Source organism: Tachypleus tridentatus, chromosome 10 (assembly GCF_004210375.1).
Source record: "Tachypleus tridentatus isolate NWPU-2018 chromosome 10, ASM421037v1, whole genome shotgun sequence".
NCBI classification, from domain to species: Eukaryota; Metazoa; Arthropoda; class Merostomata; order Xiphosura; family Limulidae; genus Tachypleus; species Tachypleus tridentatus.
The window spans coordinates 100290019-100306988 of record NC_134834.1 but is presented as its reverse complement, the minus strand read 5'-3'; the positions used below and the strand labels follow the sequence as shown (position 1 = coordinate 100306988).

At 32.1% G+C, this 16970-nt stretch overlaps 1 protein-coding gene across 1 annotated transcript in view; it reads right to left on the bottom strand.

The window, feature by feature from the left end:
- Positions 1-145: 145 nt before the first annotated feature.
- LOC143228427 (laminin subunit alpha-like) overlaps positions 146-16970 on the bottom strand; it is a 123327-nt gene continuing 106502 nt past the window's right edge. The window contains exons 27-37 of the mRNA XM_076459690.1: positions 16411-16525; positions 15132-15245; positions 13290-13417; positions 9044-9130; positions 8123-8319; positions 6804-6904; positions 5804-5984; positions 5245-5391; positions 3731-3882; positions 1108-1192; positions 146-171 (exon numbers count right to left, since the gene is read on the bottom strand). Of these exons, the coding sequence (XP_076315805.1) occupies positions 146-171; positions 1108-1192; positions 3731-3882; positions 5245-5391; positions 5804-5984; positions 6804-6904; positions 8123-8319; positions 9044-9130; positions 13290-13417; positions 15132-15245; positions 16411-16525 (1333 nt within the window). The remainder of the gene's footprint in view (positions 172-1107; positions 1193-3730; positions 3883-5244; positions 5392-5803; positions 5985-6803; positions 6905-8122; positions 8320-9043; positions 9131-13289; positions 13418-15131; positions 15246-16410; positions 16526-16970) is intronic.

The following is a 16970-nucleotide window of genomic DNA, read 5'->3' as shown; positions in this document are numbered from 1 at the left end:
TGATCATATTCCTTTGTTTTCCAGAGCTATTAAGTAAAAGTGATATCTTGATCTTAGGAATTTTTGATCCTCGATTTAAACAGATCTTTACAGTTTGAGTGATTGAATATTTTGTACCAGAAAGGGTTGTTACATCCAAAAGTAGTCAATTTGTCAGAGATATGATGTCACCTACAAAAAGCCAAAAACAGTAAATACATTTCTAATACATGTGATTCCACTGTAGCTTTCTATTGGCTTGCTTATTTGCATATAAAATTACACTTCTGTACACATGAATTTAAAATAAAAGCTGAACAACATTTTAATGTATTGGTTAAAGATGAGCCTTAAGACATGGTAACAAGTTAAATATATATATATATATATGCTAGAGAAGTATTAAATCTATGGAGACTTTAAAAGAGTAGAAATTAACTGAACTCATGTTAAGAGAGTTAAACACTTCATAAATTAAAATACTTATAAGGTTGTGATAAAAAATAACTTACAATTGTACCTGAAATTTAAAATTTGATATATAACTACAGCTTAAAACATATTGTAAAATAATAATTATAATGAAATGCAATAAATAATTAATATGGTATATTTAATCAAAGCACCTGGAGATAATACAAAATATTAAATAAATATAAAAGTAATTCTTGTAAGTATCTTAGAACACTCAAGTCAAACCAAGTATATGAATGTTTGTTTATCTTAAGTTGTTTATTAATTTAATTAACAAAATTAAAATTGAGAGTTATGTTTTTTTGAGAACTAGAATTTAGAGAAACAAGTATAACTAAGTAACAAATAATGAAATGAGTAAAACACTGAGTATGATATTTATTTTCTGGTGGTTGTTTGTTTGTTTCTTGTGTCAAAGAATAATGAATGTGTTAAGTTGTTTATTAATTTAATTAACAAAATTAAAATTGAGATTTGGTGAACTAGAATTTAGAGAAACAAGTATAACTAAGTAACAAATAATGAAATGAGTAAAACACTGAGTATGATATTTATTTTCTGGTGGTTGTTTGTTTGTTTCTGTGAGAATAATAGTGTTATGAATGTATAAATTATTTGGTGAACATTGTAGCTTATTCATAGAAACCTAAATACTTGGTTCCTCAACAGACATTACACTGTAGTGTAACGGACTCAAGTCCACTGTTGTTGGGTCAAAGATGAGAGCATTCACCTCTGGCTGCAATATTATAAGAACTAGTATAAGATGGGACACTATTTCTTCAATAAATACTTGAATGACATGTTTAACATTTCAGACTTTATGATAAAACAACTGTGAACTAAACAAAAATAGAAGGAAAACAAAATATAAAGATAAGATAGTAGAAGGTTATCTTTAGATAAGAACTAAACATACATTAATGTAGAAGGAAAACAAAATATCGTTTTGTATCTTTAGATAAGAACTAAACATACATTAATGTAGAAGGAAAACAAAATATACTTTTGTATCTTTAGATAAGAACTAAACATACATTAATGTAGAAGGAAAACAAAATATACTTTTTGTATCTTTAGATAAGAACTAAACATATATTAATGTAGAAGGAAAACAAAATATAGTTTTTGTATCTTTAGATAAGAACTAAACATATATTAATGTAGAAGGAAAACAAAATATAGTTTTTGTATCTTTAGATAAGAACTAAACATACATTAATGTAAAAGGAAAACAAAATATAGTTTTGTATCTTTAGATAAGAACTAAACATACATTAATGTAGAAGGAAAACAAAATATAGTTTTGTATCTTTAGATAAGAACTAAACATACATTAATGTAGAAGGAAAACAAAGTATAGTTTTTGTATCTTTAGATAAGAACTAAACATACATTAATGTAGAAGGAAAACAAAGTATAGTTTTTGTATCTTTAGATAAGAACTAAACATACATTAATGTAGAAGGAAAACAAAGTATAGTTTTTGTATCTTTAGATAAGAACTAAACATACATTAATGTAGAAGGAAAACAAAGTATAGTTTTTGTATCTTTAGATAAGAACTAAACATACATTAATGTAGAAGGAAAACAAAATATAGGTTTTGTATCTTTAGATAAGAACTAAACATATATTAATGTAGAAGGAAAACAAAATATAGTTTTTGTATCTTTGGATAAGAACTAAACATATATTAATGTAGAAGGAAAATAAAGTATAGTTTTTGTATCTTTAGATAAGAACTAAACATACATTAATGTAGAAGGAAAATAAAGTATAGTTTTTGTATCTTTAGATAAGAACTAAACATACATTAATGTAGAAGGAAAACAAAGTATAGTTTTTGTATCTTTAGAGGCACAACAGTTTCAAGCATATTTACACAGATACTTTTGAACAAAAGTTCGTTTAAGTTTTTGTCTTGGTGCTCATCAGTTAATTACAAGGAACATTTCAAAAATATCTGTTTAATGAAACTGTTTTCGTGAGAACTGAGAAAAGTTAACACTCTTTTTTAAATATATAAATAAATAGCATGTTTTTTGCTTTGTTTTGAGATGAATGTCTACAATATTCACAAGTATGATGGTTCTTAACATTATTTATTAAAAATGAGGTTTTATCTTGGAAACAAAGAAATTAAACTTCTTAAACATAAGGTAAATAGTACTATAATAATTACATGGTAACAATAAAATCATGGTAATTTTATTATACCAATATGGGTTTAAAACGTTTATAAATTTATACATGTGTATCTGAAAATATCATGTGGTTAAAATTTATTTCTTACAGCTTTAAAATATTTAACTAACACGACTCTCTTGCCTTATCAAAGCATCACCAAATAAATTCCACTAAGCTGGAAAATAGTAAAATTATGAAACAGCAGAAAGTCAAAAGAGAAATAAACTGGAAAACATTTCTCTTGTTTTATTTCACAAAAATTAATTTGTCTAGGATGATTCAAAATACACTGGATGATTCAAAATACACTGGTTGATTCAAAATACACTGGTTGATTCAAAATACACTGGATGATTCAAAATACACTGGATGATTCAAAATACACTGGATGATTCAAAATACACTGGTTGATTCAAAATACACTGGTTGATTCAAAATACACTGGATGATTCAAAATACACTGGATGATTCAAAATACACTGGTTGATTCAAAATACACTGGATGATTCAAAATACACTGGTTCTTAATCTTCTCAAAACAAGTGAAGAAAATTTCTGCTGTACAAACTACCATGACAGAAATTCTCTGTACCATTTTAGAGATGTGTGTGTAATGAACAATGCATAAGATTTGAGCTCTCATCATAATATCAACTGATATTTTCTTAGCTTGCAAGTTGTGAATCTTCTTTAAATGGTATGCTTTGTAACCAATGCATAAAAACAGTAAAAGCAAAAGGCTAAATTTTGAATTACAAAATGCTTTAGTTTGTTATCTGCACCAGCCATCCCTAATTTAGCAGTGATAGCCTGAAGGAAGGGCAGCAAGTGAACACCATCCAATGCCAACTCTAGGGCTGCTTTTATCAACAACTAATTGGATAAAGTATATCATTATGATACCCCCATGGCTGAAAGAGCAAGCAATGAGAGGAATTCAAACCTATGATCTTCAGATTGTGAGTCAAGCAGTTTACTAACCACTAAGTCATGCCTACAAAATGGGAAATTCAAAGTTAATTTCTTCATAAATGCAAACTTTTTATTTTTCATCAAAGTGACATATTGTGATATAACTTAAACTTACCCTAAGAGCATCAACAGTTTTGTTCACATTGTGTAACCGACGATATGCAAAATAGCTAGCTGATATGTCAGTCATTTCACCTCTTATTGGATCAATCAGACTTTGTAGGTAATCAGTCTCGTCAAGCAGAGAATGAACACATGGACCACATTCTGCAAAGGTAAATCATATATTTTCTCAAATAGCAAACTTTTATAAGATCTTTTAAACTCTATGTGGCTTTAAGACATATGCATTGTAATAAACAACAACACCCACTGAAGAGTTATTTAGGTTTTAACACCATACCACGAATGCATGCCACTGGTAAAAGAAGAATGGTTCTCTCGATGAGACTTGTTTCATTGGTAACATTTAATTTTTTAACACTACCAGGAATGCACCATAATGGGGAATGGTTCTCTCGATGAGACTTGTTTCATTGGTAACATTTAATTTTTTAACACTACCAGGAATGCACCATAATGGGGAATGGTTCTCTCGATGAGACTTGTTTCATTGGTAACATTTAATTTTTTAACACTACCAGGAATGCACCATAATGGGAATGGTTCTCTCGATGAGACTTGTTTCATTGGTAACATTTAATTTTTAACACTACCAGGAATGCACCATAATGGGGAATGGTTCTCTCGATGAGACTTGTTTCATTGGTAACATTTAATTTTTAACACTACCAGGAATGCACCATAATGGGGGACTTGTTTCATGGTTCTCTCTTGATGAGACTTGTTTCATTGGTAACATTTAATTTTTTAACACTACCAGGAATGCACCATAATGGGGAATGGTTCTCTTGATGAGACTTGTTTCATTGGTAACATTTAATTTTTTAACACTACCAGGAATGCACCATAATGGGGAATGGTTCTCTTGATGAGACTTACATTACCAGTAACATTTAAGTTCTCTTTGAACACTCTAATAGGAACACGTGCTACTGCACAAAGCACTTGATGAGGGCATTTCTAGGCTACCCATCTCAAGACTGGATCTTTAAAACTAAAATAAAATAGATTTTCAAAAGAGTTTGATTTGTTTGTTTTGAATATCATGCAGAGTTACACAAGGGCTCTCTGTAATAGCTATTACTAATTTAGTAGTGAAAGACTAAAGTGAAGGCAGTTAGTCATCACTATCAACCACCAACAATTGGGCTACTCTTTTACCAATGAATAGTGAGATTGACTGCAACATTATAACGCTCTCCCATGGTGAGCACATCTGGTGGGACAAGGATTTTAATCCATGACTCTCAGACTATGAGTCAAATACCCAAGCCACCTGCCCATCACAGGCCCTTCAAAACAGAAAATCTACTGAAGCAGTTTTGCAAAACTGGTTTTTAATTTTCTGATATTCTACAATGGAAGAAATACATTTTTGAGTAACATTCAAAATAATGATAGAGATATTAAATCTCTAATAAATTCTTTGTTTATTTTTTCACTTTCTAATGTTCTCTTTCTAAGTATGTGTTGAGAAATGTGAACAGGAAATTGCATCTGACATACCTTGGCATCCCTGGTTTTCAATAAAAGTCCAACGATATGGACAACCTTGACAATTTGTATTCAAAACACCAGGAAGACACTGGCATTCTCCTGACACAGGGTCACACACTGCTCCAGGTAAAGAGTACTTTTCTACACAGTTGCATGCTGGGAAATATCAAGAATAATCAATACTATTATTCATAGAAATTGACTGCTTGGAGAAGTTTAACACTGGCACACAGTAATAGGTGAAGCTTGTCAATTAGTCAATTTCATACTAAGAAAATAATTTTTACTAATTTAATTTTTTTTATAAGTGTTATCATAGATCTGTCTTATTTAACCTGCAACAAATCACTACATTTGTCCTTCAACACATTAAGTCTTTGAATCTCTAGTTACTGTAGATCTCTGTCTTATTTCACCTACAAAAAATCATTACATCTGTACGTCTACACACTAGGTCCTTGAATCTTTCATTATTGAAGAGATATCAAGTTTATCCTGAAAGTACCTACTATATACATATTTACATGAAGGTTTAAAAAGTAAAGCATGGAACTGGATAAAAACATACAAACACATCCTTCTGGAGAATACTGCCAATATCCAGGTTTACAGCTGTCACAGGTCAGACCCCATGCTCCTGGTTTACATTTGCACTGGCCCGTCTCTACATCACACTTATTGTCTTCTGAAGCTGGTCCACAGTTACACCCTTGGCACCCAACACAAGATTTAAAACCCCAGAAGCCAACCTAAAGCATGAATAATTATACTATATCTTACAAACAACAATGACAAACATTCTACTTCCTGTTGATAGATGAAGAACTCTTTGTTTGTATTAGAGGAACTTTATGAACAGCAGCATTAAGCAGTTAAGCCTACTGCTGGATTAGCCTGTTAGCACAAGTAGTAAATGTTATGGGTCCTGCACTTACTGGGGCCTTGCACCCATAAGAAATATTTTAATTTATTCTAATACAAATGTTAAAAAAAAACAGAATGCCACAGAAATTCGTTTGTGTCGTATCCACCAGGGCTTTGGAGCACTCCAGTCCAGAGGACTCCTTTATGCTCCAAAGTTAACTTTTTTTTTAATCAATCAAGAGAGGGTGCATTTTTCTTCCCCATTTTGTAACTCTGGTAAAAAAATAAGTGAAGCCCATAGAGCTCAGAGAGTGAAAAGGAAAGTAAATATATATATTTTTAATCACTCCAGAGGAAATGTGTTTCTCTTCTCAGCTTTAGAAATGGGTAAACTGAATAAAACTGTGCCAGTCTTAATAAAGTTTCAAAACTTAAAATAATGGTAAAGAACATACTTTCTCACAGGTAAGGGCCCCACCTTCTAGAAATGCTATGGGCCTCACAGATTCTTAATGAAGCCTACAAATATGTAAGTTATTTGTTGCACTAAAACATTCACAAAACATTACCTCATAATTTTAAAAGCAAAGTAAAGTACTAGGAGAAAGTTATTAAAGAAGACACTCAAGCAAGTTCTGAGAAGTGAAAATATTTCATAAAACAGTAATTAAAAAATAGTAGTACATCCAGAGTCCATGACTTACATCACACTCATCGCATGCTGTTCCTACTACATTAGGTTTACAATGGCAGGAACCTATTCTGTGGTCACACCTGTCAGTTCCACACTTGTTACACTCACATTCTGTTGAAAATAAGATCAGTGGCAGTCACATTATATGTATATTAAACTATGCTCATATATATAAACAACTCTAAAAATTATAGGATTTTATCATAAAATTTTTCTTCCATCAAATGCAAAACAGAGCTGGAATTAAAACTATATTTCAGAACAACTATTTATTAGCTAAAACCCTTGGAACCTGAAGACCCTGAAATGAAAATTGTTAAAAGATAGGATTATCTTGTTTGAAACAGCTGTATCTGTAGCAACATTGCACAAAGACTGAATGTTTGCATCTATTTCTACAAGATGCATATTTGATCAGACAGAGGTCAATATTAGAAGATTACATTTCTCAGAAATCACAATACTTTACACTGTGTGGTTAGTTAAGATATTAAAGGTACCTTGCCCTATTGATGTTCCATGGGCTTTAGATGAAGATTTTTCACTGTTCAACAATACTTCAATGAGTTTTGACCCCAGTAGTCCATCAATCATAATTTTAGAACATCCAAAAAAAGGTCATACAAACAACATGCTTAGCACACCATTATTCTATTATGCAACAATGTCTCTTAAAAACACACTGTGCAGTTGTGCAAACTGAAAACTCCTCAAACCCACAATTAAACCATCATGTTTATCTGTGTAGCTGCCAACTGGGCGAGCCACCCAGGTCTAAAAATTCTTAATTTAGAAAATACAGTTCAACCTCAGACCAGTTGGATAAAGGTCATAAATTAGGTATATCATATTTTACTATAAGATCATTCAGTATTAAAAATATATATGTATACATATGGCATATATATATCCACAGAAGCATTACTACATTCAATACTCTTTTAACGGAAACATAGGTTTTTCTTTCACAGGAATAATGAAATGAGTAGTAAACACATAAGAGGGATCACCCTCTTGAAAAAATATATTGTTAATCCTAACAAAAATAGTGCATTTTTCTTGTATTTGTTTCACTATTATCCAAATATTTTTTTTTTTTTGCAAACACTGATACAATGTAAGGGTGTAATCAGATCTCTGATCTGCTTATGTCAGTGTACAATTATATAAGAGTAGTAAAATAATTTTGAGAAAAACTCATTTCCTATCAAATGGGAGTTTGACAAGGCATAACTTAAGAATATATACAAGCAATATTCAGTTACAAAATTTATATAAATGTAAAAACTTCATGTCTGTCTGTGTGACAAAAAATCAAGATAAACTCACGTTTACAGTTCTTCTTCAATACAGCATCTCCATAGTATCCTGAAGCACAAAGTTCACAAGCAGTCCCAAAGGTGTTGTTGAGGCATGACTGACATTCACCAGTAATAGAATCACAACTGTTTGAATTTCCACTGCAGTTACAAGGCTGACAGTAGCTCCCTAACACCTGTGGTTGACCAAAGTATCCAGCTGAGCAGCTAAAGATAGATACATATAAAGTTACAACCAACTCATGTAAAGTTGAAGAGACAGAGTGAATCCATTGTTATACATAAATCCAAACAGATTCAGAGTGAGACACTTACATCAACATGTGTAAAGTTGAAGAGATAGAGCGAATCCATTGTTATATGTAAATCCAAACATATTCAGAGGGCGACATACATCAACATGTGTAAAGTTGAAGAGATAGAGTGAATCCATTGTTATATGTAAATCCAAACAGATTCAGAGTAAGACATATAGATTAACACATGTAAAGTTGAAGAGACAGAGTGAATCCATTGTGACATGTAAATCCAAACAGATTCAAAGTGAAACACACAGATTAACATGTGTAAAGTTGAAGATGTAACATAGATCCATTGTGACATATAAATCCAAATAGATTCAGAGTCAGTCATATGGGTCGATTCTTTTGACACAGATACATGAATGGCTGGATATAAACAGTTTGTCCTTTTGACCTGAACAATTGGAAGAAGACACAGAACTGGTCACTGTATTATATAAATCTGAACAGCTGGATAAAGAAATACAAAATCATTGCAGCAGGCACTTCTAAACATCTAATGTGTCTGAAAGCTGAGCAACAAGTAAGTGATGTAACCAGAATGACAACCTTTAACCTAACTTCCTCATTACAAATAAAGCTGAATGACTTTTACAACAACTTTCTGAATTGAACACTTGAAAACTTACCTTCCACAGCGAGGACCAGCGTACCCAGGTTTACAGTTGCAACTGATTTCTAGTCCACTCTCAGACACTTCACAACTAACAGCAAAACTGAAAGGAAAAACATATACTTGATAAAACAATAAATATAAGAAGTCTAAACATTTACAAACCTCTTATAAAATTTGATGTAAATAAAATGCTTTAAATGAAGTAACGTCACAGATTCTTCAAGTCACTTATTCTACTTCTCTAACATGTATAATTATTAAAATAATCATCAGATAGTTATAATAATTGATCAATGAACTAATGAGAATGACAACTTCAACAGCAAAAATATGTATCACCACAGACTGTAAAATTCATAAAAACTCACCATGTTCCTTCCCAGTGGCTCAGTGATAAATCTGCAGGGTTATAGCACTAAACATCAGGTTTTAATATTTGTAGTAGGTACAGTGTAGATAACTAATTATGCACCTTTGTGCCTAACGTCGAAATCACCTTGATAACAATATTCAATGTGACCCTTATTCATGCCCAGTACTGGTTCTATCCACAAGAGAACATGACATGGGTGAATGCTAGTGTGTGAGTGACCCTTATTCATGCCCAGTACTGGTTCTATCCACAAGAGAACATGACATGGGTGAATGTTAGTGTGTGAGTGACCCTTATTCATGCCCAGTACTGGTTCTATCCACAAGAGAACATGACATGGGTGAATGTTAGTGTGTGAGTGACCCTTATTCATGCCCAGTACTGGTTCTATCCACAAGAGAACATGACATGGGTGAATGTTAGTGTGTGAGTGACCCTTATTCGTGCCCAGTACTGGTTCTATCCACAAGAGAACATGACATGGGTGAATGTTAGTGTGTGAGTGACCCTTATTCATGCCCAGTACTGGTTCTGTCCACAAGAGAACATGACATGGGTGAATGTTAGTGTGTGAGTGACCCTTATTCATGCCCAGTACTGGTTCTGTCCACAAGAGAACATGACATGGGTGAATGTTAGTGTGTGAGTGACCCTTATTCATGCCCAGTACTGGTTCTATCCACAAGAGAACATGACATGGGTGAATGTTAGTGTGTGAGTGACCCTTATTCATGCCCAGTACTGGTTCTATCCACAAGAGAACATGACATGGGTGAATGTTAGTGTGTGAGTGACCCTTATTCATGCCCAGTACTGGTTCTGTCCACAAGAGAACATGACATGGGTGAATGTTAGTGTGTGAATTCCAACAGTACATTACTTAGTGTTGTATGATTTCAGGTTTTTTTAAAATAGCAGGTGCATTACAATAAAGAAAATCAATGTAATGCTATAGCATGAGACAGGGAGACTGTGATGGTGAAGAACTGTTCATGGATAGGTCTGTTGATTGGTCGATTTGTGAAAACATGTTTCAGTAAGGCCTTGACAGTCTGTGTAATGTGGATTGGAATTATAAATATGTTCCAAGTTATATTAAGAACATATCCTCTGTGTTCAATTTCATTTATAAGCTTCCTGCATGGTTCATTCACTGATTTCACATTGTTATTGACTTAATGTAGCAATACTTTACAAGAACAATTCTAATGTTCAAATGTAATCTGCCAGGAGTCATTTCTAATAATACAGTTAATCTCAGCATGTTAAATAGTTTTTATAAAGATATGCATGTGTGTTTTTTCTTATAACAAAGCCACATCAGGCTATGTGCTGTGTCTACTGAGGGGAAACAAACCCATTTATACCTGAAGACTCACTGCTGTCTCAGCAGGAAACACAGGTATGCAATTTGAATATAGAAGTTATACAATCACCTCTGAGTGTATGTCTGTTTGTCCACAAGATTTCTCCAAAATGGCTGAACGGATTTGGATGAAAGTTGGTTCATATTTGGACTATGACCTAACTAAGAAGTTATCAATTTCTTGTCAAGAGTCAAAATCACAAAAATAAAAAAAGTCCCAATCTGTTAACAAGGGAACCAATTCATCACAATGTATTTGCTCTATATCTCAGTCAAAAATTATCAGTGTTAAAAGAAATGGTGGATCTATGTAGAATATTATTTCTCACTGTTGTGTCAAAAATAATTTGTGTTTGTTAACAATGACAGACATACAGATGTATTTTTTGAGGGCTGAACAGGATCAATGCTGCACAGTGGAGGCATCCAGTCTACTGACTACCCCTCTCCTTAATCACTTGTAATCACCTTTCCCATCATTTTGATACACATGTAACTGTAAAACTGAGAGACATGGAAAGGGTGCCTCAACTGCTCCACTATCAGCATTATTACTTCATCGTATCCTCTTTAGATTTTTCATACAATTCTTACCAAAACATGAAATACTGTCTCAGTCTTTTGCTTGTGGTAGTCTTCACCATCCAAAACTTTGACTTCTACATATTTCTCATGATACTTCTGTCCTCGAGCCATAACTGTAGTTGCCAACTTATTACAGAGAATAATATGACTCCCTCAATTTTTATAGGCATTGTGCTGGTATGGCACTGTTTGAATAATTCAATGAGAGCCAATCACAATGTGAAAACTGAATATTATTGGACTACAATTAGTGTAATAAGAAAAGTTGAAAAACTATGTTCTTTACAGCTAAATTAAAGTTAAAATTGTTAGAGTACAATCAAAGACAGCTTTTCTCATAAGGAATAGAAAAATGGTATTATGTTCTGTGTGCAACATCTACAGAGGATCATGGAAGAGGACAGTTACAAGTTTTAGGCTGCATTTCAGCCAACAAACATGGTATCTACATAAAACTTATGGCACCTCAAATTTTGATATGTTCAAGGAAATTATAGTTCATCATGCCATTCCTTCAGGAACAGAACTTGTTGATTCATTATCCATCAAGACAAAGATCTCAAGTATATAAAGAATGTGGTGAATCAATATCCTGATAAAACACTCACAATCATGGCTTGACCTGCACAAAGTCATGATATGAATATTCTTGGGTGTGTAGACTTGCGAAGAAAACTAACAAGATCAAAAAAGTAGCTAAACAACTTAGCTAAGCTGCCAGAGTGGATACTAGACACCTACGTCAATACTTCACAATCATAAGTTGATACAATGTACAGTGGAATGAAGAGAAGGTGAAATACTCCATGTAAAGAAAAAAAATGGTTCAACAACAAAATATCAGCACATTATTCAACTAATTCCATTTTCCTTTGTATTTTTTGCAGAGATATTTGTAATAAATTCAATATCTAGCTATCATTACCATTATGACTATTGCATGCATACTGGAGGTGTGGTTCATTAATAAAGCCATCATTTGGCTACCATTACCATCACTCACTGAACACAATTTCTGCATGTGTACTGGGGATGTGGTTCATTAATTATTTCCTTTCTTATATGCATATATAAATAAATCTATGTGAATTCTGTCCTGGTTATAGTACAACTGATCATTATAACAAAATGTTAAGCCATCTAAAGCTGCAACATATTTGTAAGCCCTGAGAAGATAATTAATATGCAAACAATTTTGGGTAACAATATAACTGGAGGTTAGTGGTACAAACTAACTATTCTCTCAAAACACATGTAATATATTTTATAAATCACCATGAAAGAATCAACCTTTTTCTACTACTTTGGCTGAGTCTGTATATTTTTAAAAAATATGTTTGGTTACACGTAAATCTACTTGAATACATTTATAGACTTTAACAAGAAAAACTATTTATTTGAACAAAATATTCTTCCACATATAAATATTTATGAATAATAATTTGAATAATATCCTTTTTAATTCTATGTGATGAGTGAATGCACAAACCAGGATAATACACTTGTTTGATTCTGAAAGATGAGGACATGTAGAGATAGGGATAACATACTTTGATTTTTGGGGTTGAGTGTATGTGTGCACAGATCAGGTTAACTTACTCATTTAATTCTATGGGATGAAGGTAAGCACAAATCAGGCTAATTTACTTGTTTGATTCTGTGGGGTGAGGGCATGCAAAGATTAGGTTAACTTACTTGTTTGATTCTGTAGGTTGAGGGCATGCAAAGATTGGGCTAACTTACTTGTTTGATTCTGTGGGGTGAGGGCATGCAAAGATTAGGTTAACTTACTTGTTTGATTCTGTAGGTTGAGGGCATGCAAAGATTGGGCTAACTTACTTGTTTGATTCTGTGGGGTGAGGGCATGCAAAGATTAGGCTAACTTACTTGTTTGATTCTGTGGGGTGAGGGCATGCAAAGATTAGGTTAACTTACTTGTTTGATTCAGTGGGTTGAGGGCATGCACAGATTAGGCAGTCATTAGGTGTTCCCCTAGTAGCATCACCATGGTAACCAGGTGCACACTGTTCACAGTGTTGTCCAACAGTATTATGTTTGCAGTTCTAGAATAAAACAAAAATATATCTGGTAATGTAACAAGATAATTAACACCTGCATTTAGAAAAACATAAATCATACTGCGTTTAAATTTTAAAACAATCAGCATTCTAAGCTAATAAGAGTCACTCTATTATCAATGTCTGCATATTTCTATTGAAATATTTTAAACATCAAGCTAGCAGCTAAACTAAAATTGCAATATGCTATAATACAACTGTCATGAGTAATTAATAATGTTAAACACTAAAACTACTATATAATTCTTTTATCACAAACTAGAGTGACAATCACTAACTTTCTTTTTGATAAAATAACAAATATCTTTGTATTAGGTAAATATCACATATTTCTCTCTCCCAAAGTTTGTGTTTTATATCTAAATGTTTAAAAGTTGTTTTCAGACTTCTAAATTGCAACAGACCTTTTTGAAGTCATGTTAAGTTCAGCTATGAGCATACTTTATGTATCAAGGTTTAATCATGGAAGCTATCTACTGCTTCATGTGATAATTCCATTGTGTATGAAAGACTGCTTTATACTGTCACTTGAAGCAGAGATATTTCCAGATTTTTGTTTTCACAACAAATTCATCATATTAGTTTACACAGCATTAAACATTCTCCAGTGTGTCACAAGATGACTATTAATTTAGTATACATGGTATTAAACATATTCTAGTGTGTCACAACACAACTATTAGATTAGTTTACATAGTATTAAACATTCTCTTGTGTATCACAATACAACTATTAAATTAGTTTATATGGTATTAAATATTCTCCAGTGTGTCACAACACAACTTTTAGATTAGTTTACATTGCATTAAACATTCTCCAGTGTGTCACAGTACAACTATTAGATTAGTTTACATGATATTAAAATTCTCCAGTATTTCACAACACAACTTTTAGATTAGTTTACATAGCATTAAACATTCTCTGGTGTGTCACAATACAACTATTAGATTAGTTTACATGATATTAAAATTCTCCAGTATTTCACAACACAACTTTTAGATTAGTTTACATGGTATTAAACATTCTTCAGTGTGTCACAATACAACTATTAGATTAGTTTACATAATATTAAACATTCTCTGGTGTGTCACAATACAACTATTAGATTAGTTCATATGACACAAGATATTAAAGATTTTTCAATGTGTAACAAAACAACTATCAATTTAATTTACATGGTATAAGATACTTACTGAACATTCTTCAGTGTGTTACAACATAGCTATCAATTTAGACTACACAGCATAAGATACATACTAACCATTATCCAGTGTGTCACAACAAGACTATCAGTTTAATTTAAATGGTGTAAGACACTAAATGTTCTCCAAAGTATCACAACACAGCTATCAGCATAATTTACATAGTAAAAGATACTTACCAAACATTATCCAATGTGTCACAACAAAACTATCAACTTAATTTAGATGTTACAATATACTTACCATACATTCTACAGTGTTCACATCACAGCTATCAGCATAATTTACATAGTAAAAGATACTTACCAAACATTATCCAATGTGTCACAACAAAACTATCAACTTAATTTAGATGTTACAATATACTTACCATACATTCTCCAGTGTTCACATCACAGCTATCAGCATAATTTACATAGTAAAAGATACTTACCAAACATTATCCAATGTGTCACAACAAAACTATCAACTTAATTTAGATGTTACAATATACTTACCATACATTCTCCAGTGTTCACATCACAGCTATCAGCATGGTTGTTGCACTGACACTCCTGACAGAATCCAAGGTAAGGACCTGTCTTGCTTCGGTAATATCTAGGTGCACATTCCTATAAAAATGTAACATCAAAACTTATATCATCTGTGTTGATAATGTTTACAAAGAAAGTATAATACTTATATATTCTGAACTACTTATATCCATAGTTAAATTAATAGATACCTATAAAACAATAACAATATTACAATGTTCTGAGTTTAACCTAGTCTCCAAAACATGTTAACATAACATCAAGTTCATTCTATACTACTGATCAGAAACTCCCAAGTAACATCTAGATACAAAATATTATATATATTCCACACACACCCAAAATCTCAAAACAGTTTCATAAATGAATGATATTGGATGAACTATAAATGTAAGTCTTAATGTAAACAAAGAAATTGCAAATAACTTAAACAAAATAAAAATGTGTCTTTCACTAAATATAAAAAAACAGCAAGTTTCATTCAGTTCCCACAAATGAAATATCTTACAAAGTAGCTAACTATTAATTTTAGATAATAACTGAGCACTAGTTTAAAACCTAATGAATCACTTCATTAGCATACACCACTCTGATAAAACCTAATGAATCACTTCATTAGCATACACCACTCTGATAAAACCTAATGAATCACTTCATTAGCATACACCACTCTGATAAAACCTAATGAATCACTTCATTAGCATACACCACTCTGATAAAACCTAATGAATCACTTCATTAGCATACACCACTCTGATAAAACTTAATGAATCACTTCATTAGCATACACCACTCTGATAAAACCTAATGAATCACTTCATTAGCATACACCACTCTGATAAAACCTAATGAACCACTTCATTAGCATACACCACTCGAGGGTTATTTACAAATTTCTAACTAGAGACATTCCAAAGATAATTGGTGCATCCACACAGAGCTCTAAGTTGTTGAGGGTTTTTTTAAGGTAAGAATAGATTACATTTTGTTTTTGAGGAGGGGCACAGAATTTCCATCATGCACAGGGCAACATTAACAATATTTTAAGCTCTGTTTCTAAATGGTCACAGGTCCAAACCACTGCCTATATTGTCTTTTCACAGAGTAAACTTTCAACAACATAATTTAATAGAAATATTTCCACAAAAGAAACTTTACTGAATTCATCTTTCCAAATGAAATCCTTTCTTCCATTTATATTTTAAATTAAATAATTACATGTCAAAATAATAGCTGGTCTTACTTCACATGACGTTCCTTGATATTGTTCTGGGCACTGACAACGCTCCACTCTAAATGCTTGCAAGCTGTCTGCAATGGGCCCTTCAACAGCCGCATCTAACATGACAGTGGCCAATCTTAATGTAAAAGAAAAACCATAACAATTATTATTTCTTTCATAAAGATATTCAATATTATGTAAGGGTTACAGATGTCTATTCATTTCCATTGACACATTTATCACAGAGACAAAGGAAAATCTTATAGCAGTTTAAAACTCATGAAATTAATTTCAATTTATAAGTTAGAATTATGGCTGTCTTATGTTCCTTAAAACACCAACCATCCTGAAAACAATAGTCAGCTATAATATTTAAAAGCACAGTGACATCAAAAAACAATACAGACATTGAAGTTCTTGAAACACTGGCCAATCAAAAGACAAAACTACACAGTATATTGGTCTATCATATTCATAAGAAACTTAATCAATCTAAAGAAAACAAATAAATCTCACAATGTCTATTTTATGACATTTAGGACATACATTAATTAAAAAGAAAGTAAATATGACAATTATTT